At 58.1% G+C, this 24,249-nt stretch overlaps 1 protein-coding gene across 1 annotated transcript; it reads right to left on the bottom strand.

Moving 5' to 3' along the window:
- Nucleotides 1-460: 460 nt before the first annotated feature.
- LOC144593246 (CCN family member 4-like) lies at nt 461-23,389 on the bottom strand. Its single transcript, XM_078398755.1, has 4 exons — nt 23,107-23,389; nt 9,115-9,372; nt 5,143-5,336; nt 461-2,107 (listed from the first exon to the last, which is right to left on the bottom strand). The coding sequence occupies exons 1-4, from the start codon at nt 23,384-23,386 to the stop codon at nt 1,808-1,810; spliced, it is 1,032 nt and encodes a 343-aa protein (XP_078254881.1). The 5' UTR covers nt 23,387-23,389; the 3' UTR covers nt 461-1,807.
- Between the last annotated feature and the right edge of the window lie 860 nt (nt 23,390-24,249).

Genomic DNA, 24,249 nt, shown 5'->3' with positions numbered 1-24,249 from the left:
TTTCCTTCCACATCCCAACACTCGTGGGTTTGTAGCTAAACCAGCCAATGACATTGCCCGTAGTGTATAGGGAGTGGAGGGGGATACAATAGAACTGGTGCGAATGGTGATTGATGGTCAGCGTGGACTCGGTGGGCCAAAGGGCCTGTTTCCGCGCTGTATCATTAACTAAACTAAACTTTCCAGGTCTCCCTGTCACCTCTTTTCAAACTCATCCCCCCACACAACAATCGATCTGAAGGAGGACCCAAGATGTCACCTGTCCACGTCCTCCAGAGATGCTGCCTGACCTGCTGAGTTACTCCAACATTGTGTTTTACTCAAGTCCAGCAGCTGCAGTTCCTTGTGGTCTCTTCTATACTCAATGTCCTTACCATGCTACCATCTCACTGCCTTTTTGGTATCATGCCCACACAGACAGTAGAATTAAATACATTTTCTTTATTAAAGCATTTCTTTAGTGTGATCCTGATAACAAATCGTACATTTTCTTATTTCACTTTGATGTTGAGCGCTAAGACCAATTTGTATTGTCTCTGAGAAGATCAGTCAGAGTGAGGACAGGCCACAGTGAAAGCTCATTCACCTTCTCCTGCTCATTACCTGACCAAATCACCTTCACTGTGCAGCATGCTCTCATTTACAGATTAGCATCTTCCAGAGGTGAGAGATGAAAGTCATTTCATGTCTGAAGTTTGCATTTCCCAGCATAAACCTTAGTTGAAAAGTTTAGCTAATTAAATTTAATATTTTTTAATTTGTCGTTGGAAAAAGTTAAGGATTATATTTATCAAGGTCACAGCACAAAGGAACTGCCTTTGGGTGGGTTGTGGTATGTAATCTGTGCTGGGACCTCCATCTGTGAAATATAAAGAACTTGAAGGTTAGGCAGTAAGTCTGCAGATGACACCAAGATTGCTGGAGTAGCAGATTGTGAGGAAGATTGTCAAAAATACGACGGGATATACAACTACAGAAATGGGCGGAGGAATGGCAGGTGGCGTTTAATTCGAGCAAGTATGAGATGTTGCACTTTGGAAAGTCGGATGGAAGGGCAGCATTAATGTGCAGAGGGATTTTGGGGTCCATGTTCATAGCTCCCTGAAAGTGGCAACACAAGCAGATAGTTTATGATATGCTTGCCTCCATTGGTCGAGGCATTGAGTGTCAGGAAGTCATGATGCATCTTTATAGGACTTTGTTAGGCCACATTCAGAGTATTGTGTGGATTTATAGTCACCCCATTACAAGAAGGATGTGGAGGCTTTGGAGAGGGTGCAGGTTTACCAGAATGATGCCTGGATTAGAGGGTTCCAGCTCCAGGGAGAGGTTGGATTAGAGGGTTGCAGCTATAGGGAGAGGTTGGATTGGAGGGTTCCAGCTACAGGGAGAGGTTGGATTAGAGGGTTGCAGCTACAGGGAGAGGTTGGAGAGGGGCAGAGGAGGTTTACCAGAACGCTGCCTGGACTAGAGGGTTTCAGCTGCAGGGAGAGGTTGGGCAGACTTGGATTGGTATCTCTAAGATACAGACACGTGGACCATGAAATTAACCATGGATGCTGCACCTTGAATTAAAGTGATGTTTCAGTAAATAATATCTTTAAACGTTTGTTGAATATTTTCATTCATTAAATAAATTTATCTTAATTTGACAAAAATAATAATTCTCAGAGCTGAGATACACATTTATCTTTCAGGCAATTGATAAAAGGTAGAAGATTTCCATCGTAACTCCAGCTGTGTACGTATCCCCTGCACCCTTGCCACTCCTGTCAGCAGTCCAACAAAGGGCGTCCATGGTTAAGACTTAGTTTGAGATTTCAGAGTAGTCAGGATAATACAACAGATCTGCAAAGATGTCGTTGGGATTCTTGCACCTTAAGTTGCAGAAACAGGAGTTTATCCACATTAACTTCTTGGAGAAGGTCAGACCGTCGGGGCAGTCAAAGTTCACCTGGATGGTCTTTGACATGTGGGGACTGCAGCAGCGATTGTCCATGCAAACACCACAGTACTTGGGCCGATATGTTCGTCTACTCACACAGCCCGACAGGGTGAAGTTCATGGGCTCCACCTGCTTCACGACACTGCGACACTTCTTCCCATCCTGCACGAAGAACCAAACAAGTCATGCTGATGTTTGTTATTTCACTGCTCTTATCCATACAGCCTGTTTATCACTTCAACACTTTCCAATCTCTGCCCATCTGCTGCCCAGGTTGCGTGAATAATTAACAGAGACTTGTGTTACGCTGCCTGACAAGGTGGTTGTTCTCAATATCATGGCCCTTTGAAAAATGTCAGAGAGTCGTTGTTGTATCGTTTGGATGTCACGGCTTTGCAAGAACATTTTGGTTTCAGGATTTTTAGTCACCTCTACGGGATTTCTTTTTCATGATATTCAGATCAAATAACCGATCTTTTATGGACACAAGATGATCTTGTGTTTGTTCAGTGTTCGATAATAAACCAGTGGTTGGTCGGTGTAAACCGATCTCACAGTTAACTATTGAAGGCTTCTGTTCCATTTGAAGAGTTGAGATTGCTACATTTACAAAGTAAAATGCAGTTGTAGCAGTGCAATGTTGCACCTAGGGTTGCCAACTGTCCCGTACTAGCCGGCACAAACCATATTTTGGGCTAAGTTTGTCCCGTACTGGACCACCCTTGTCCCTTATTAGGCTCAGGGGGCGCTGTAGGCCCGGACACTAGGCCCGGACACTGTAGGCCAGGGCACTGTAGGCCCGGACACTGTAGGCCCGGGCGCTGCCTAATGGAGGTTACGTAGCAACCCGCCTCCCAGCCCGGGTGACCGCCATTGGTGGAGCGGGAGCACGTGGCCGCTGGCTGGGTGAGGTCACGTGGGGCGCTGGGCGGTGACGTCACCTTGTCCCGTATTTGGGAGTGAGAATGTTGCACTAGCCATCCTTTGCATGTGTAAACATCTCACCTCTGATGTACACTGAAGGCACCCAAAGTCAGCTCTGTGTGGTTAAAGCAAGCACCACATCAACTCACCTCTCCCATTCAAATATCCCCACAACATTTAATGAGAATATTTGTGATGCGTCTGAGTGTGGACAGGAGAGTTGATGTACTTATTTTAACAAAGCATTGCGATCATGTTTCTCCATTTACAAAAAGCATGCTTATAATTTTCTTACAAATTTAGATCAAAGGGAATGAGTCACGTTTATGGAATCTATCAGATGGGTTAATCGCTGCCGAGTTTGGTTTTAGTGGCTTTTGTCTCATTGAGACGTTTTACATTTTTCTAATCACAATTTTTCAATCTGTCGCGGTGGGTTGTAATGCAGATTTGAACCGGCATCCACCTGCTAAAGGATGAAGTGCGATCTAACCAAGGCTATTCTCTCAATCGTTGCATAAATACCATCCATCGGCTTCACATCCTAGACCAGAAAAAAGATTTGTCCTAACCAAAAATAAATATGAAAAGTTTACCATGACAAACTAGCCATTGTGTTATGGCGTCTCAGTCTACTCAGGCATCCTCAGCAGCGGCATGTGAGGGATGAGTGGGAGGGAGGGAGGGTTTGTGAGGAGACCAAGGTCCTATCACCTGGATACTGAAGGTCCTGTGTAACAGCCTCAGACATATTTACAGAGGTCCAGTGAGCAGCGCTGTCGCTGCGTTAGGGTACGTGTTGCAATGATGGCACAATTAAAGAGAGGACATGCACTTCTTCTTTCGTGTCCATCATCCATGTTTCAGATGTTACATCGCTGTCTTCGTCTGTCCTGAAAAGGCCACAAGCTTCCCGTGACAATCAGTGGGAGACACCACTTGTACAGTAGATGATGGTGGCAGCAGAATTATCTCAGAACACGTCCAGTTTCCAGGCCTACCACATGGACACTTCTGCTATGGGGCCGGACATCCACTAATTAGAACATGGACCAACACTGCACCAGAACAGGCTCCGCGGCCCACCGCGTTTGTGTCGACATGGTGCCAAGTTGTTGGAGGAGAGGGATGATCTTATGGAGGTGTACAAAACCATGAGGATAAACGCAGAGTCTTTTGCTTCTGTTGTATGTCCTGTTTACATTTTTATGAATAAAAGGACTTTTTTGGAATAAAATAAATCTGTGAAACACATCTGTGTTTCCACTAACAGGCCCGACATTGCCAATCAGGCCTTGTATATCAACTCCATGCAGACTCACTAATTCATGTGATTGGAGCAGAATTAGGCCATTCGGCCCATCAAGTCTACTCCACCATTCAATCATGGCTGATCTATCTCTCCCCCCTAACCCCATTCTCCTGCATTATTCCCATAACCCCTGACACCCGCTCTTATCGAGAATCTATCAATCTCTGCCTTAAAAATATCCACTGACTTGTGGCCTCCACAACCGTCTGTGGCAAAGAATTCCACAGATTCGCCACCCTCTGACTAAAGAAATTCCTCCTCATCTCCTTCCTAAAGGAATGTCCTTTAATTCTGAGGCTGTGACCTCTAGTCCTAGACTCTCCCACTAGTGGAAACATCCTCTCCACATCCACGCTATCCAGGCCTGCTAAATTTTGTACTGACATTGAAAATCCTAAACGTAATTCTTGGCAAGTAGTTTCTGAAGGTCCAGACAGAGCTTGTATTAGAGCCTGCAGGCGTTAAACAGGAAACCTGTTTTGGATTGGGACCTGACTGATCTAACATTATCCAGTCCTGAATGACCTCTCACCTTCAGTGAAGAAAGGACAACCCTTTCCCGTTATCTCACGCGGGGAAGTTTCCACGATCAGCTCGTGGTGTGTGTTTAATCAGTTGATCAGAGCCAGCCCCTGGTCGTTGGAAAGGGTAAGAAATGAACCAAGTTTATATCCAACTGTGGTTTGAGAACGGCAGCAACACTGGAACAAGAGATGCTGCCTGACCCGCTGAGTTACTCCAGCACTCTGTGAAACGTCACCTATCCATGTTCTCCACAGATGCTGCCTGACCCGCTGAGTTACTCCAGCACTCTGTGTCTACCCTGGAACAAGATGGCTTGTTCTGTTTGATGGGAATGCAGCCTTTATTCAGGGGGTGGCAGAGAGATTCTGGGTGTAGGCATGAAGGGCCAGATGGCCACTCCTGCACCTATTGAAGGATTTACGCCTGAGAAAATTACCTTGATGTGCTTGGTGATGTCAATATTGCAAGGCCTTAAATAGCAAAGGCGCCGCTCCGCCAGCACTTTACACTGGTTGTTTTCATTGGAAATCCTGGTTGATATTCCCATTCCACAAGACTTTGAGCAGGGACTCCATGGCGTTGTCTGCAGCAGGCAGTTCTGATGCCACACTTCCGATTCCGCTGTGTAAGCTAAATCAACAAAACCATCGAAACAGATTCTCCACTGGTCAGACCTTTGTACAATTGGTTTCACAACTTTTAATACTTCCTCGAAATCAGGTTGGTCTGGACCCCAAGAAAGGGAGTTTGTAGAGTGTCTTCGAGATGGATTCTTAGAGCAGCTTCTACTGGAGCATACCAGGGAGAAGGCAATTCAGGATTTAGTGTTGTGTAATGAACCGGATTTGATAAGGGGACTCAAGGTAAAGGAATCGCTTGGAGGGAGTGACCATAATATGATTAGTTTTAATCTACAATTTGAGAGGGAGAAGGGAAAATCGGAAGTGTCAGTATTGCAGTTGAGCAAGGGGGACTATGGAGGCATGAGGCAGGAGCTGGCCAAAGTTGACTGGAAAGGGACCCTAGCAGGGAAGATGAAGGAACAGCAATGGCAGGAATTTCTGGGAATAATACAGAAGATGCAGGATCAGTTCATTCCAAAGAGGAGGAAAGATTCTAAGGGGAGTAAGGGGCGACCGTGGCTGACAAGGGAAGTCAAGGACAGTATAAAACTAAAAGAGAAGAGGTATAACACAGCAAATATGAGCAGGAAGCCAGAGGATTGGGTAACTTTTAAAGAGCAACAGAAGTTCACAAAAAGGGCAATACGGGGAGAAAAGATGAGGTACGAAGGTAAGATGGCCAAGAATATAAAGGAGGGTAGTAAAAGCTTTAGGTATATGACGAGGAAAAAAATAGTTCAGACAAATTGGTGGTCCCTTGAAGACAAGCAGGTGAATTTATTATGGGGAACAAGGAAATGGCAGACGAGTTGAATAGGTATTTTAGTTCTGCCTTCACTAAGGAGCAGGGGTCAAAGAAAGCGCGTTCAAGTCGCGGCGGCCCTGTTTCCACCAACCTTGCACAATTGTACGCAGATGCTGAGAAGTGAGAACATAGACAATAGGTGCAGGACGGGGCCATTCGGCCCTTCGAGCCAGCACTGCCATTCATTGTGATCATGGCTGATCATCCACAATCAGTAACCCGTGCCTGCCTTCTCCCCATATCCCTTGATTCCACTAGCCCCTAGAGCTCTATCTAACTCTCTTTTAAATCCATCCAGTGATTTGGCCTCCACTGCCCTCTGTGGCAGAGAATTCCACAAATTCACAACTCTCTGGGTGAAAAAGGTTCCTTCTCACCTCAGTTTTAAATGGCCTCCCCTTTATTCTAAGACTGCGGCCCCTGGTTCTGGACTCCCCCAACATTGGGAATCCCCCAACAATTTCTAATCTTGTGATGTGGACTCGATAAGAAGACTAAGGAAGACACAAACAATCTCCTAGATGTACTAGGGGACAGAGGATCAAGGGCGATGGAGGAACTGAAGGAAATTCACATTAGTCTGGAAACGGTGTTGGGTAGACATGGGACTGAAGGCTGATAAATCCCCAGGGCCTGATCTCAATATCCCGCAGTTCCACTCGTGCTTCCCCTCCCCCTATTCATAACAAGGATAGAGTCCCCCTTGTCCTCACCTTTGACCTCACCAGCCGTTACATACAACAAATCATCTGCCAACATTTCTGTCACCTACAACGGGACCCCACTACTGGCCACATCTTCCCATCCCCTCCCCTCTCTGCGTTCCGCAGAGACCGTTCGATCCGTAACTCCCTGGTCCACTCGTCCCTTCCCACCCAAACCACCCCAACCCCGGGCACTTTCCCCTGCAACCGCACGAGATGCAACACCTGTCCCTTTACTTCCCCCCTCAACTCCATCCAAGGACCCAAACAGTCTTTCCAGGTGAGACAGAGGTTCACCTGCACCTCCTCCAACCTCATCTATTGCATCCGCTGCTCCAGATGTCAACGTCTCTACATCAGCGAGACCAAACGCAGGCTTGGCGATCGTTTCGCTCAACACCTTCGCTCAGTCCACCTTAACCAACCTGATCTCCAGGTGGCTCAGCACTTCAACTTCCCCTCTCAATCCCCATCTGACCTTTCTGTCATGGGCCTCCTCCATTGCCATAGTGAGGCCCACCGCAAATTGGAGGAACAGCACCTCATATTTCGCTTGGGCAGTTTACAGCCCAGGTGTATGAACATTGACTTCTCCCACTTCAGGTAGTCCTTGCTTCCCCTCTCCATCCCCTCCCCCATCCCGGTTCTCCTTCTAGTCTTCCTGTCTTCGACTACATTCTATCCTTGTCCTTCCCCCTCCCCTGACATCAGTTTGAAGAAGGGTCTCGACCCGAAACGTCACCCATTCCTTCTCTCCTGAGATGCAGCCTGACCCGCTGAGTTACTCCAGCATTTTGTGTCTATCCCAGGTCTGTATCCCAGGGTACTCAAGGAGGTGGCCTTAGATATTGTGGACACATTAGTGATCATTTTCCAATGTTCGAGAGATCCTAGATCAATTCATGTGGATTGGAGGGTAGCTAATATCATCCCACTTTTTAAGAAAGGATGGAGAGAGAAAGCAGGGAATTATAGACCAGTTAGTCTGACATCAGTAGTGGGGATGATGCTGGAGTCAATTATCTCCGTTCTAATGGCCTTATCTCCGTTCTCATCTCCGTTCTAAATGGCCTACCCCTTATTCTTAAACTGTGGTCCCTGGTTCTGGACTCCCCCAACATTGGGAACTTGTTTCCTGCCTCTAACGTGTCCAATCCCTTAATAATCTTATATGTTTCAATAAGATCCCCTCTCATCCTTCTAAATTCCAGTGTATACAAGCCTAGCCGCTCCAGTCTTAACATACGACAGTCCCGCCATTCCGGGAATTAACCTAGTAAACCTATGCTGCACGCCCTCAATAGGAAGAATGTCCTGCCTCAAATTTAGAGACCAAAACTGCACACAGTACTCCAGGTGCAGTCTCACTAGGGCCCTGTACAACTGCAGAAGGACCTCTTTGCTCCTATACTCAACTCCTCTTGTCATAAAGGCCAACATGCCATTAGCTTTCCTCACTGCCAGCTGTACCTGCATGCTACTTTAAGTGACTGATGAACAAGGACACCCAGATCACGTTGTGCGTCCCCTTTTCCTAACTTGACACCATTCAGATAATAATCTGCCTTCGTGTTCCTACCACCAAAGTGGATAACCTCACATTTATTGGGAAACAGTAATTGGGGAAACCGGGGGAAGAGAGAATGTGAAGCAAAGATTCATGGAATGAAACATCACAGAATCATCTGGGAATCTCTGTAACAATTATCCAATTAATCACTGCCCTGTTCCACAAATCTGCAAATGAGGGGGGACCTCAATAAAACGTACAGAATAGTGAGCGGCCTGGATAGAGTGGATGTGGAGAGGATGTTTCCACTAGTGGGAGAGTCTAGGACCAGAGGTCACAGCCTCAGAATTAAAGGACGTTCCTTTAGGAAGGAGATGAGGAGGAATCTCTTTAGTCAGAGGGTGGTGAATCTGTGGGATTCTTTGCCAAAGACGGCTGTGGAGGCCACAAGTCAGTGGGCATTTTTAAGGCAGAGACAGATAGATTGTTGATTAGTGCGGGTGTCAGGGGTTATGGGGAGAAGGCAGGAGAATGGGGTTAGGAGGGAGAGATAGATCAGCCGTGATTGAATGGTGGAGTAGACGATGGGCCGAATGGCCTAATTCTGCTCCTCGCACTGATGCCCTTTCACCGTTCACGTATTTAACGGATTCCCTTTTGCACGTTCTGCCCGAGTTCCTGCTGATCCCTCAGTTGGAGGCTGGGAACAGAGAGGGGTTGGACACCGCGCAGCCCACCAGCTGGGGCCGTGCACAAGGTTATCTACCTGACATGGACACAGGGTGACGTCCCGTCTGCCGCAGTGTCTGCGACTGGTCACAGATCCACCGCTCACAGCACCGTCCCGGCATCTTCACACGTCTGGGGTTCTGGCACCAGACAAGAGGCGGGCGGGACCTCCTGCAGACCGGGATGCAGCCGATCGCCCCGTTCATACACGTGCATTTGTACTTGCAGCTGGGCTGGAAACTCTGCCCGCTGGAGTACATGGCTCCGTTCAGTTCACATCCAACTCCACCCCTATCTGTAGAATCAAAAAGGAAAGTTTCATTCATGTTTCAAACACTGACCTGCACCTGACAACAGTGACACGAGTCCAGTCCAACATTGCCCCTCTCTACTCTACACTGCCCCTCTCTACTCTACTCTACACTGCCCCTCTCTACTCTACACTGCCCCTCTCTACTCCACACTGCCCCTCTCTACTCTACACTGCCCCTCTCTACTCTGCACTGCCCCTCTCTACTCTACACTACCCCTCTCTACTCTACACTGCCCCTCTCTACTCTGCCCCTCTCTACTCTACACTGCCCCTCTCTACTCTACTCTACACTGCCCCTCTCTACTCCACACTGCCCCTCTCTACTCTACACTGCCCCTCTCTACTCTACTCTACACTGCCCCTCTCTACTCTACACTGCCCCTCTCTACTCCACACTGCCCCTCTCTACTCTACACTGCCCCTCTCTACTCTGCACTGCCCCTCTCTACTCTACACTACCCCTCTCTACTCTACACTGCCCCTCTCTACTCTGCCCCTCTCTACTCTACACTGCCCCTCTCTACTCTACTCTACACTGCCCCTCTCTACTCCACACTGCCCCTCTCTACTCTACACTGCCCCTCTCTACTCTACTCTACACTGCCCCTCTCTACTCCACACTGCCCCTCTCTACTCTACACTGCCCCTCTCTACTCTACACTGCCCCTCTCTACTCTACTCTACACTGCCCCTCTCTACTCTACACTGCCCCTCTCTACTCCACACTGCCCCTCTCTACTCCACACTGCCCCTCTCTACTCTACACTGTCCCTCTCTACTCTACATTGCCCCTCTCTACTCTACACTGCCCCTCTCTACTCCACACTGCCCCTCTCTACTCTACACTGTCCCTCTCTACTCTACACTGCCCCTCTCTACTCTACACTGTCCCTCTCTACTCTAGTTGTCAACCCTGGACAACAGTGACATGAGTCCAGTCCAACCATCGGGAACTGGTGGACTTCCTGCCATTCTGACTTCGTCCACAAGATGGCACCAGCTGCCTAAACATTCCCCAAACACAAAGACTCAGGAGGTCAGGCAGCATCGAGGGTTAGAGCTAGTGGTTGCCAATTATCTCACTTCCCACATACGGGACAAGGTGACGTCACCGCCCCGCGCCCCACCTGACCTCACCCAGCCAGCGGCCACGTGCTCCTGCTCCACCAATGGCGGCCGCATGAGCCGGGAGGCGGGTTGCCACGCAACCTCCGTTAGGCAGCGTCCGGGCCTGCACTGTCCGGGCCTGCACTGTCCGGGCCTGCACTGTCCGGGCCTGCACTGTCCGGGCCTGCACTGTCCGGGCCTGCACTGTCCGGGCCTGCACTGTCCGGGCCTACAGCGTCCGGGCCTGCACTGTCCGGGCCTGCACTGTCCGGGCCTACAGCGTCCGGGCCTGCACTGTCCGGGCCTGCACTGTCCGGGCCTGCACTGTCCGGGCCTACAGCGTCCGGGCCTGCACTGTCCGGGCCTGCACTGTCCGGGCCCGCACTATCTGGGCCTGCACTGTCTGGGCCTGCACTGTCTGGGCCTGCACTGTCCGGGCCTTCACTGTCCGGGCCTGCACTGTCCAGGCCTGCACTGTCCGGGCCCGCACTGTCCGGGCCCGCACTGTCCGGGCCCGCACTGTCCGGGCCCGCACTGTCCGGGCCTGCAGCGTCCGGGCCTGCACTGTCCGGGCCTGCACTGTCCGGGCCTGCACTGTCTGGGCCTTCAGCATCCGGGCCTGCACTGTCCGGGCCTGCACTGTCCGGGCCTGCACTGTCCGGGCCTGCAGCGTCCGGGCCTGCACTGTCCGGGCCTGCACTGTCCGGGCCTGCACTGTCCGGGCCTGCACTGTCCGGGCCTGCTCTGTCCGGGCCTGCAGCATCCGGGCCTGCACTGTCTGGGCCTGCACTGTCCGGGCCTACAGCATCCGGGCCTGCACTGTCCGGGCCTGCACTGTCTGGGACTGCACTGTCCGGGCCTGCACTGTCTGGGCCTGCAGCGTCCGGGCCTGCACTGTCCGGGCCTGCACTGTCCGGGCCTGCAGCGTCCGGGCCTGCACTGTCCAGGCCTGCACTGTCCGGGCCTGCACTGTCCGGGCCTGCACTGTCCGGGCCTGCACTGTCCGGGCCTGCAGCATCCGGGCCTGCACTGTCTGGGCCTGCACTGTCTGGGCCTGCACTGTCTGGGCCTGCACTGTCTGGGCCTGCACTGTCCGGGCCTGCAGCGTCCGGGCCTGCACTGTCCGGGCCTGCAGCGTCCGGGCCTGCACTGTCCGGGCCTGCACTGTCCGGGCCTGCACTGTCTGGGCCTGCACTGTCTGGGCCTGCACTGTCCGGGCCTGCACTGTCTGGGCTTGCACTATCTGGGCCTGCACTGTCCGGGCCTTCAGCATCCGGGCCTGCAGCATCCGGGCCTGCAGCGTCCGGGCCTGCACTGTCCGGGCTTGCACTGTCCGGGCCTGCAGCATCCGGGCCTGCACTGTCCGGGCCTGCACTGTCCGGGCCTGCAGCGTCCGGGCCTGCACTGTCCGGGCCTGCAGCGTCCGGGCCTGCACTGTCTGGGCCTGCACTGTCTGGGCCTGCACTGTCTGGGCCTGCACTGTCTGGGCCTGCACTGTCTGGGCCTGCACTGTCTGGGCCTGCACTGTCCGGGCCTGCACTGTCTGGGCCTGCACTGTCTGGGCCTGCACTGTCCGGGCCTTCAGCATCCGGGCCTGCAGCAACCGGGCCTGCAGCGTCCGGGCCTGCACTGTCCGGGCCTGCAGCATCCGGGCCTGCACTGTCCGGGCCTGCACTGTCCGGGCCTGCAGCGTCCGGGCCTGCACTGTCCGGGCCTGCACTGTCCGGGCCCGCACTGTCCGGGCCCGCACTGTCCGGGCCCGCACTGTCTGGGCCTGCACTGTCTGGGCCTGCACTGTCCGGGCCCGCACTGTCCGGGCCCGCACTGTCCGGGCCCGCACTGTCCGGGCCCGCACTGTCCGGGCCTGCAGCGTCCGGGCCTGCACTGTCCGGGCCTGCACTGTCCGGGCCTGCACTGTCTGGGCCTTCAGCATCCGGGCCTGCACTGTCCGGGCCTGCACTGTCCGGGCCTGCACTGTCCGGGCCTGCAGCGTCCGGGCCTGCACTGTCCGGGCCTGCACTGTCCGGGCCTGCACTGTCCGGGCCTGCACTGTCCGGGCCTGCTCTGTCCGGGCCTGCAGCATCCGGGCCTGCACTGTCTGGGCCTGCACTGTCCGGGCCTACAGCATCCGGGCCTGCACTGTCCGGGCCTGCACTGTCTGGGACTGCACTGTCCGGGCCTGCACTGTCTGGGCCTGCAGCGTCCGGGCCTGCACTGTCCGGGCCTGCACTGTCCGGGCCTGCAGCGTCCGGGCCTGCACTGTCCAGGCCTGCACTGTCCGGGCCTGCACTGTCCGGGCCTGCACTGTCCGGGCCTGCACTGTCCGGGCCTGCAGCATCCGGGCCTGCACTGTCTGGGCCTGCACTGTCTGGGCCTGCACTGTCTGGGCCTGCACTGTCTGGGCCTGCACTGTCCGGGCCTGCAGCGTCCGGGCCTGCACTGTCCGGGCCTGCAGCGTCCGGGCCTGCACTGTCCGGGCCTGCACTGTCCGGGCCTGCACTGTCTGGGCCTGCACTGTCTGGGCCTGCACTGTCTGGGCCTGCACTGTCCGGGCCTGCACTGTCTGGGCTTGCACTATCTGGGCCTGCACTGTCCGGGCCTTCAGCATCCGGGCCTGCAGCATCCGGGCCTGCAGCGTCCGGGCCTGCACTGTCCGGGCTTGCACTGTCCGGGCCTGCAGCATCCGGGCCTGCACTGTCCGGGCCTGCACTGTCCGGGCCTGCAGCGTCCGGGCCTGCACTGTCCGGGCCTGCAGCGTCCGGGCCTGCACTGTCTGGGCCTGCACTGTCTGGGCCTGCACTGTCTGGGCCTGCACTGTCTGGGCCTGCACTGTCTGGGCCTGCACTGTCTGGGCCTGCACTGTCCGGGCCTGCACTGTCTGGGCCTGCACTGTCTGGGCCTGCACTGTCCGGGCCTTCAGCATCCGGGCCTGCAGCAACCGGGCCTGCAGCGTCCGGGCCTGCACTGTCCGGGCCTGCAGCATCCGGGCCTGCACTGTCCGGGCCTGCACTGTCCGGGCCTGCAGCGTCCGGGCCTGCACTGTCCGGGCCTGCACTGTCCGGGCCCGCACTGTCCGGGCCCGCACTGTCCGGGCCCGCACTGTCTGGGCCTGCACTGTCTGGGCCTGCACTGTCCGGGCCTGCACTGTCCGGGCCTGCACTGTCCGGGCCTACAGCGTCCGGGCCTACAGCGTCCGGGCCTGCACTGTCCGGGCCTGCACTGTCCGGGCCTACAGCGTCCGGGCCTGCTCTATCCGGGCCTGCACTGTCTGGGCCTGCACTGTCTGGGCCTGCACTGTCCGGGCCTTCACTGTCCGGGCCTGCACTGTCCGGGCCAGCACTGTCCGGGCCCGCACTGTCCGGGCCCGCACTGTCCGGGCCTGCAGCGTCCGGGCCTGCACTGTCCGGGCCTGCACTGTCCGGGCCTGCACTGTCTGGGCCTTCAGCATCCGGGCCTGCACTGTCCGGGCCTGCACTGTCCGGGCCTGCACTGTCCGGGCCTGCAGCGTCCGGGCCTGCACTGTCCGGGCCTGCACTGTCCGGGCCTGCACTGTCCGGGCCTGCACTGTCCGGGCCTGCACTGTCCGGGCCTGCAGCATCCGGGCCTGCACTGTCTGGGCCTGCACTGTCCGGGCCTACAGCATCCGGACCTGCACTGTCCGGGCCTGCACTGTCTGGGACTGCACTGTCCGGGCCTGCAGCGACCGGGCCTGCACTGTCCGGGCCTGCACTGTCCGGGCCTGCAGCGTCCGGGCCTGCACTGTCCAGGCCTGCACTGTCCGGGCCTGCACTGTCCGGGCCTGCACTGTCCGGGCCTGCACTGTCCGGGCCTGCAGCATCCGGGCCTGCACTGTCTGGGCCTGCACTGTCTGGGCCTGCACTGTCTGGGCCTGCACTGTCTGGGCCTGCACTGTCTGGGCCTGCACTGTCCGGGCCTGCAGCGTCCGGGCCTGCACTGTCCGGGCCTGCAGCGTCCGGGCCTGCACTGTCCGGGCCTGCACTGTCCGGGCCTGCACTATCTGGGCCTGCACTGTCTGGGCCTGCACTGTCTGGGCCTGCACTGTCCGGGCCTGCACTGTCTGGGCTTGCACTATCTGGGCCTGCACTGTCCGGGCCTTCAGCATCCGGGCCTGCAGCATCCGGGCCTGCAGCGTCCGGGCCTGCACTGTCCGGGCCTGCACTGTCCGGGCCTGCACTGTCCGGGCCTGCAGCATCCGGGCCTGCACTGTCCGGGCCTGCACTGTCCGGGCCTGCAGCGTCCGGGCCTGCACTGTCCGGGCCTGCAGCGTCCGGGCCTGCACTGTCTGGGCCTGCACTGTCTGGGCCTGCACTGTCTGGGCCTGCACTGTCTGGGCCTGCACTGTCTGGGCCTGCACTGTCCGGGCCTGCACTGTCTGGGCCTGCACTGTCTGGGCCTGCACTGTCCGGGCCTTCAGCATCCGGGCCTGCAGCATCCGGGCCTGCAGCGTCCGGGCCTGCACTGTCCGGGCCTGCACTGTCCGGGCCTGCAGCATCCGGGCCTGCACTGTCCGGGCCTGCACTGTCCGGGCCTGCAGCATCCGGGCCTGCAGCGTCCGGGCCTGCACTGTCCGGGCCTGTACTGTCCGGGCCTGCACTGTCCGGGCCTGCACTGTCCGGGCCAGCACTGTCCGGGCCTGCACTGTCCGGGCCTGCACTGTCCGGGCCTGCACTGTCCGGGCCTGCAGCGTCCGGGCCTGCACTGTCCGGGCCTGCAGCGTCCGGGCCTGCACTGTCCGGGCCTGCAGCGTCCGGGCCTGCACTGTCTGGGCCTGCACTGTCTGGGCCTGCACTGTCTGGGCCTGCACTGCCTGGGCCTGCACCGTCCGGGCCTGCAGCGTCTGAGCCTGCACTGTCTGGGCCTGCACTGTCCGGGCCTGCAGCGTCCGGGCCTGCACTGTCCGGGCCTGCAGCGTCCGGGCCTGCACTGTCCGGGCCTGCACTGTCCGGGCCTGCAGCGTCCGGGCCTGCACTGTCTGGGCCTGCACTGTCTGGGCCTGCACTGTCTGGGCCTGCAGTGTCCGGGCCTGCACTGTCTGGGCCTGCACTGTCTGGGCCTGCACTGTCCGGGCCTTCAGCATCCGGGCCTGCAGCATCCGGGCCTGCAGCGTCCGGGCCTGCACTGTCCGGGCCTGCACTGTCCGGGCCTTCAGCATCCGGGCCTGCACTGTCGGGGCCTGCACTGTCCAGGCCTGCAATGTCCGGGCCTGCACTGTCCGGGCCTGCACTGTCCGGGCCTGCACTGTCCGGGCCTGCACTGTCCGGGCCTGCACGGTCCGGGCCTGCAGCATCCGGGCCTGCACTGTCCGGGCCTGCACTGTCCGGGCCTGCACTGTCCGGGACTGCAGCATCCGGGCCTGCACTGTCCGGGCCTGCAGCGTCCGGGCCTGCACCCTCCGGGCCTGCAGCATCTGGGCCTGCACTGTCCGGGCCTGCAGCGTCCGGGCCTGCAGCGTCCGGGCCTGCACTGTCCGGGCCTGCAGCGTCCGGGCCTGCACTGTCCGGGCCTGCACTCTCCGGGCCTGCAGCGTCCGGGCCTGCACTGTCTGGGCCTGCACTGTCTGGGCCTGCACTGTCTGGGCCTGCAGTGTCCGGGCCTGCACTGTCTGGGCCTGCAGTGTCCGGGCCTGCACTGTCTGGGCCTGCACTGTCTGGGCCTGCACTGTCTGGGCCTGCACTGTCCGGGCCTTCAGCATCCGGGCCTGCAGCATCCGGGCCTGCAGCGTCCGGGCCTGCACTGTCCGGGCCTGCACTGTCCGGGCCTTCAGCATCCGGGCCTGCACTGTCGGGGCCTGCACTGTCCAGGCCTGCAATGTCTGGGCCTCCACTGTCCGGGCCTGCACTGTCCGGGCCTGCACTGTCCGGGCCTGCACTGTCCGGGCCTGCACTGTCCGGGCCTGCAGCATCCGGGCCTGCACTGTCCGGGCCTGCACTGTCCGGGCCTGCACTGTCCGGGCCTGCAGCATCCGGGCCTGCACTGTCCGGGCCTGCAGCGTCCGGGCCTGCACCCTCCGGGCCTGCAGCATCTGGGCCTGCACTGTCCGGACCTGCACTGTCCGGGCCTGCACTGTCCGGGCCTGCAGCATCCGGGCCTGCACTGTCCGGGCCTGCAGCGTCCGGGCCTGCACTGTCCGGGCCTGCACTGTCCGGGCCTGCACTGTCCGGGCCTGTACTGTCCGGGCCTGCACTGTCCAGGCCTGCACTCTCCGGGCCAGCACTGTCCGGGCCAGCACTGTCCGGGCCAGCACTGTCCGGGCCAGCACTGTCCGGGCCAGCACTGTCCGGGCCTGCACTGTCCGGGCCTGCACTGTCCGGGCCTGCACTGTCCGGGCCTGCAGCGTCCGGGCCTGCACTGTCCGGGCCTGCAGCGTCCGGGCCTGCACTGTCCGGGCCTGCAGCGTCCGGGCCTGCACTGTCTGGGCCTGCACTGTCTGGGCCTGCACTGTCTGGGCCTGCACTGCCTGGGCCTGCACTGCCTGGGCCTGCACCGTCCGGGCCTGCAGCGTCCGAGCCTGCACTGTCTGGGCCTGCACTGTCCGGGCCTGCAGCGTCCGGGCCTGCACTGTCCGGGCCTTCAGCATCCGGGCCTGCAGCATCCGGGCCTGCAGCGTCCGGGCCTGCACTGTCCGGGCCTGCACTGTCCGGGCCTTCAGCATCCGGGCCTGCACTGTCGGGGCCTGCACTGTCCAGGCCTGCAATGTCTGGGCCTCCACTGTCCGGGCCTGCACTGTCCGGGCCTGCACTGTCCGGGCCTGCACTGTCCGGGCCTGCACTGTCCGGGCCTGCAGCATCCGGGCCTGCACTGTCCGGGCCTGCACTGTCCGGGCCTGCACTGTCCGGGCCTGCAGCATCCGGGCCTGCACTGTCCGGGCCTGCAGCGTCCGGGCCTGCACCCTCCGGGCCTGCAGCATCTGGGCCTGCACTGTCCGGACCTGCACTGTCCGGGCCTGCACTGTCCGGGCCTGCAGCATCCGGGCCTGCACTGTCCGGGCCTGCACTGTCCGGGCCTGCAGCGTCCGGGCCTGCACTGTCCGGGCCTGCACTGTCCGGGCCTGCACTGTCCGGGCCTGCACTGTCCGGGCCTGTACTGTCCGGGCCTGCACTGTCCAGGCCTGCACTCTCCGGGCCAGCACTGTCCGGGCCAGCACTGTCCGGGCCAGCACTGTCCGGGCCTGCACTGTCCGGGCCTGCACTGTCCGGGCCTGCACTGTCCGGGCCTGCACTGTCCGGGCCTGCAGCGTCCGGGCCTGCACTGTCCGGGCCTGCAGCGTCCGGGCCTGCACTGTCCGGGCCTGCAGCGTCCGGGCCTGCACTGTCTGGGCCTGCACTGTCTGGGCCTGCACTGTCTGGGCCTGCACTGCCTGGGCCTGCACTGCCTGGGCCTGCACCGTCCGGGCCTGCAGCGTCCGAGCCTGCACTGTCTGGGCCTGCACTGTCCGGGCCTGCAGCGTCCGGGCCTGCACTGTCCGGGCCTGCAGCGTCCGGGCCTGCAGCGTCCGGGCCTGCACTGTCTGGGCCTGCACTGTCTGGGCCTGCACTGTCTGGGCCTGCAGTGTCCGGGCCTGCACTGTCTGGGCCTGCACTGTCTGGGCCTGCACTGTCTGGGCCTGCACTGTCCGGGCCTTCAGCATCCGGGCCTGCAGCATCCGGGCCTGCAGCGTCCGGGCCTGCACTGTCCGGGCCTGCACTGTCCGGGCCTTCAGCATCCGGGCCTGCACTGTCGGGGCCTGCACTGTCCAGGCCTGCAATGTCTGGGCCTGCACTGTCCGGGCCTGCACTGTCCGGGCCTGCACTGTCCGGGCCTGCACTGTCCGGGCCTGCACTGTCCGGGCCTGCAGCATCCGGGCCTGCACTGTCCGGGCCTGCACTGTCCGGGCCTGCACTGTCCGGGCCTGCAGCATCCGGGCCTGCACTGTCCGGGCCTGCACCCTCCGGGCCTGCAGCATCTGGGCCTGCACTGTCCGGACCTGCACTGTCCGGGCCTGCACTGTCCGGGCCTGCACTGTCCGGGCCTGCACTGTCCGGGCCAGCACTGTCCGGGCCTGCACTGTCCGGGCCTGCACTGTCCGGGCCTGCACTGTCCGGGCCTGCACTGTCCGGGCCTGCAGCGTCCGGGCCTGCAGCGTCCGGGCCTGCACTGTCCGGGCCTGCAGCGTCCGGGCCTGCACTGTCTGGGCCTGCACTGTCTGGGCCTGCACTGTCTGGGCCTGCACTGTCTGGGCCTGCACTGTCGGGGCCTGCACCGTCCGGGCCTGCAGCGTCCGAGCCTGCAGCGTCCGAGCCTGCACTGTCCGGGCCTGCAGCGTCCGGGCCTGCACTGTCCGGGCCTGCAGCGTCCGGGCCTGCATTGTCCGGGCCTGCACTGTCCGGGCCTGCAGCGTCCGGGCCTGCACTGTCCGGGCCAGCACTGTCCGGGCCTGCACTGTCCGGGCCTGCACTGTCCGGGCCTGCACTGTCCGGGCCTGCACTGTCCGGGCCTGCAGCGTCCGGGCCTGCAGCGTCCGGGCCTGCACTGTCCGGGCCTGCAGCGTCCGGGCCTGCACTGTCTGGGCCTGCACTGTCTGGGCCTGCACTGTCTGGGCCTGCACTGTCTGGGCCTGCACTGTCGGGGCCTGCACCGTCCGGGCCTGCAGCGTCCGAGCCTGCAGCGTCCGAGCCTGCACTGTCCGGGCCTGCAGCGTCCGGGCCTGCACTGTCCGGGCCTGCAGCGTCCGGGCCTGCATTGTCCGGGCCTGCACTGTCCGGGCCTGCAGCGTCCGGGCCTGCACTGTCTGGGCCTGCACTGTCTGGGCCTGCACTGTCTGGGCCTGCACTGTCCGGGCCTGCACTGTCTGGGCCTGCACTGTCTGGGCCTGCACTGTCTGGGCCTGCATTGTCCGGGCCTGCACTGTCCGGGCCTGCAGCGTCCGGGCCTGCACTGTCCGGGCCTGCACTGTCTGGGCCTGCACTGTCTGGGCCTGCACTGTCCGGGCCTGCACTGTCTGGGCCTGCACTGTCTGGGCCTGCACTGTCCGGGCCTTCAGCATCCGGGCCTGCAGCATCCGGGCCTGTAGCGTCCGGGCCTGCACTGTCCGGGCCTGCACTGTCCGGGCCTTCAGCATCCGGGCCTGCACTGTCGGGGCCTGCACTGTCCGGGCCTGCACCGTCTGGGCCTGCACTGTCCGGGCCTGCACTGTCTGGGCCTGCACTGTCCGGGCCTGCACTGTCCCCCAGGTCTAATACTGGACAAGGGCGGTCCCGTACGGGACAAACCAAAATATGGGATGCCCCGGCTACTCTACACTGCCCCTCTCTACTCTACACTGCCCCTCTGTACTCTACTCTGCCTCTCTCTACTCTACTCTGCCCCTCTCTACTCTACACTGCCCCTCTCTACTCTATACTGCCCCTCTCTACTCTACACTGCCCCTCTCTACTCTACTCTGCCTCACTCTACTCTGCCCCTCTCTACTCTACACTGCCCCTCTCTACACTGCCCCTCTCTACTCTACTCTGCCCCTCTCTACTCTACATTGCCCCTCTCTACTCTACACTGTCCCTCTCTACTCTACACTGCCCCTCTCTACTCTACACTGCCCCTCTCTACTCTACTCTGCCTCTCTCTACTCTACTCTGCCCCTCTCTACTCTACACTGCCCCTCTCTACTCCACACTGCCCCTCTCTACACTGCCCCTCTCTACTCTACTCTGCCCCTCTCTACTCTACACTGCCCCTCTCTACTCTACACTGCCCCTCTCTACTCTAGTTGCCAACCCTGGACAACAGTGACATTAGCCCAGTCCAACCATCGGGAACTAGTGGACTTCCTGCCATTCTGACTTTGTCCACAAGATGGCACCAGCTGCCTAAACATTCCCCAAACACAAAGACTCAGCAGGTCAGGCAGCATCGAGGGTGGAGGGACCGGTCAACTGTCCAGGTCTGGGGTGGGGGTGGATGGACCGGTCAACTGTCCAGGTCTGGGGTGGGGGTGGATGGACCAGTCAACTGTCCAGGTCTGGGGTGGGGGTGGACGGACCAGTCAACTGTCCAGGTCTTGGCAAGTGAGGGAGTTCTGGGTCCCAGTTAGACTTTAGACTTTAGAGATACAGCACAGAAACAGGCCCTTCGGCCCACCGAGTCCGTGCCGACCAGCGATCCCCGCACACTGACACTATCCTACACACTAGGGATAGGGTGGGGGTGGCCTCACGTCCTCATCGTCCACCCTGGGCAGTTCTACGGACCTGGCAAATCTGCAGCAAAGCATCAACTACGATACTGAAGCACCAATTGCCACTTTTGATTGTTGTAGTTGACAAACGAAAGAAGAAGAAGAACACTCGGGACAATTACAATTATACCGAGCCAATTAATGTTTGGAGTGTGGGAGGAAACCGGAGCACCCGGAGAAAACCCACACAGGTCACGGGGGGAACGTACAAACTCCGTACAGACAGCACCCGTAGTCAGGATGGAACCCGGGTCTCTGGTGCCGTGAGGCAGCAGCTCTACCCGCTGCACCACTGTGCCGACCCTATTCCTTCCACCTGCTGTCCAGCTGAGCCCGACCTGATCCTCTACTTTTGCTCCACATTTCCAGCATTCGCAGCAGTTGGTGATTTACATCAACACCATCTGTCCTACCTGCTGCACAGATGCACAGCTTGGCGTGATCACACCTGCACACGTGATTCCCAATCGTTTCCTGTCCCCACCCCCCTCAGCATCCATCACTCTTCACTTCAGTTCAGTCTAGTTTGTTGTCCCGTGTACCGAGCGAGGTACACTGAAAAGCTTTTGTTGCGCACTATCCAGTCAGCAGAAAGACAACACATGGTTACAATCGAGCCGTCCACAGCCTATAGATACAGGATTCAGTGCAAGGTAAAGCCAGCAAAGTCCGACTGTGACCATATCTCCCCGTGCCAAGGCCCCTCTCTACTCTACACTGCCCCTCTCTGATTAAACTCTGCACTGGTCAAGTATTTGCTATACTGACTCAGCCACTGGCTGTCCAACGATGTATCTGTGGAGCAGTGCAGGAAAATACCTGCAGACGCTGGTACAAATTGAAGGCATCACAAAATGCTGGAGTAACTCAGCAGGTCAGGCAGCATCTAGGAGAAAGGGAATGGGTGACGTTTCGGGTCGAGACCCTTATTCAGACTGAGCAGTGAGTCAGTCTGAGGATTCCTGCAGATCCCCGAGTCTGTGTTGGTAGAAGATATCTTTGATTTGCCCCCTGCCCCTCTCTACTCTACACTACCTCTCTCTACTCTACACTGCCCCTCTCTCCTCCACACTGCCCCTCTCTACTCTACCCTGCCCCTCTCTACTCCACACTCTGCCCCTCTCTACTCTACACTGCCCCTCTCTACTCCACACTCTGCCCCTCTCTACTCTACACTGCCCCTCTCTACTCTACACTGATCCTCTCTACTCTACACTCTGTTCCTCTGTACTCTACTCTGCCCCTCTCTACTCTACCCTGCCCCTCTCTACACTGCACTGTATAGTGAAGCTGTCCTGGTTAATATTACTGACTGTCTGCTCCTTGTCAGGTTCTCCACAACTAACAATGAACCGCTCCACATTTCCCCATTTGTGTGCAGGAACTGCAGATGCTGGTTTACACCAAAGATAGACACAAAGTGCTGGAGTAACTCAGCGGGACAGGCAGCATCTCTGGAGGGAAGGGATGGGTGATGTTTCGGGTCGAAACCCTTCTTCAGACTAGTCAGGGGAGAGGAAAACAAGAGATATAGACAGTGATAATATAGAACAGATGAATGAAAGGTATGCCAAACGTAACGCTGATAGAAGAAACAGGCCATTGTCAGCTGAGGATGAGAAGCTGGGGCAGCTTGTGTGGGGAGGGATGGAGAGAGAGGGTGTTGAACTAACACATTCACAAATGCATTTACTGGGATGAATATTTCACACAAACGTATAAAATTAATAAAATTATAAAAGGACTGGACAAGCTAGATGCAGGAAAACTGTTCCCAATGTTGGGGGAGTCCAGAACCAGGGGCCACAGTCTAAGAATAAAGTGGAGGCCATTTAAAACTGAGGTGAGAAGGAACGTTTTCACCCAGAGAGTTGTGAATTTGTGGAATTCTGTGCCACAGAGGGCAGTGGAGGCCAATTCACTGGATGGATTTAAAAGAGAGTTAGATAGAGTTCTAGGGGCTAGTGGAATCAAGGGATATGGGGAGAAGGCAGGCACAGGTTACTGATTGTGGATAATCAGCCATGATCACAATAAATGGCGGTGCTGGCTCGAAGGGCCGAATGGCCTCCTCCTGCACCTATTTTCAATGTTTCTATCACACATTGACAGGTGCATAACTGGGGTGAGTGTGTCACACACACATTGACAGGTGTACCCTTGGGTGAGTGTGTCACACACACATTGACAGGTGCACCCTGGGGTGAGTGTGTCACACACACATTGACAGGTGCACCCTGGGGTGAGTGTGTCACACACACATTGACAGGTGTACCCCTGGGGTGAGTGTGTCACACACACATTGACAGGTGCACCCTGGGGTGAGTGTGTCACACACACATTGACAGATGTACCCCTGGGTTGAGTGTGTCACTTACTTGCACAGACTCCCACTTCGTACCTCGGGCTGTCACCACTGTAGTCGCAGTACAGCTCTCGGTGGTAGTCACACGTATCTGCCTCCGTGCAGTTGTCTCTCAGCTGCTTGGCGCAGGTCCTGCAACACTCACAGCCATCCAGCACCAGGCTGACCCCCGGCGGGCAGCGGGGCGAGGGTATCGGACACTGGCAGGGCCAGCGGCAAAACTGGGTCCGGTCATTTGGGTGGACAAAGTCAGTCCAGCTCCCACCCTGGCCAATGGTGTTGGAGTCCAACATGTGGGCCTGTGAGGAAGAGAACAGAATGAGTAAAGGGTTCGCCCGACAGAGACAGCTCGCACTGCAGAGTCAACCCGCACCCAAACGGCCCTTTGGCCCATCAACATCCTGCTAGCCACCACACAACCGCTTGCAGCAGTCCTGCATTCTCATTCATTATCCCTGTATCCACTGTCCCTGTATCCACTGTCCCTGTATCTGCTGTCCCTGTATCCACTGTCCCTGTATCCACTGTCCCTGTATCCACTGTCCCTGTATCCCCTGTCCCTGTATCCACTGTCCCTGTATCCACTGTCTGTCCCTGTATCCCCTGTCCCTGTATCCCCTGTCCCTGTATCCCCTGTCCCTGTATCCCCTGTCCCTGTATCCCCTGTCCCTGTATCCCCTGTCCCTGTATCCCCTGTCCCTGTATCCACTGTCCCTGTATCCCCTGTCCCTGTATCCACTGTCCCTGTATCCCCTGTCCCTGTATCCACTGTCCCTGTATCCACTGTCCCTGTATCCACTGTCCCAGTATCCACTGTCCCTGTATCCACTGTCCCTGTATCCACTGTCCCTGTATCCACTGTCCCTGTATCCACTGTCTGTCCCTGTATCCACTGTTCCTGTATCCCCTGTCCCTGTATCCACTGTCCCTGTATCCCCTGTCCCTGTATCCACTGTCCCTGTATCCACTGTCCCTGTATCCACTGTCCCTGTATCCACTGTCCCTGTATCCACTGTCCCTGTATCCACTGTCCCTGTATCCACTGTCCCTGTATCCACTGTCCCTGTATCCACTGTCCCTGTATCCACTGTCCCTGTATCCACTGTCCCTGTATCCACTGTCCCTGTATCCACTGTCCCTGTATCCACTGTCCCTG

Source organism: Rhinoraja longicauda, chromosome 4, assembly GCF_053455715.1.
Source record: "Rhinoraja longicauda isolate Sanriku21f chromosome 4, sRhiLon1.1, whole genome shotgun sequence".
NCBI classification, from domain to species: Eukaryota; Metazoa; Chordata; class Chondrichthyes; order Rajiformes; family Arhynchobatidae; genus Rhinoraja; species Rhinoraja longicauda.
This window is presented reverse-complemented; position numbering and strand designations above follow the sequence as displayed.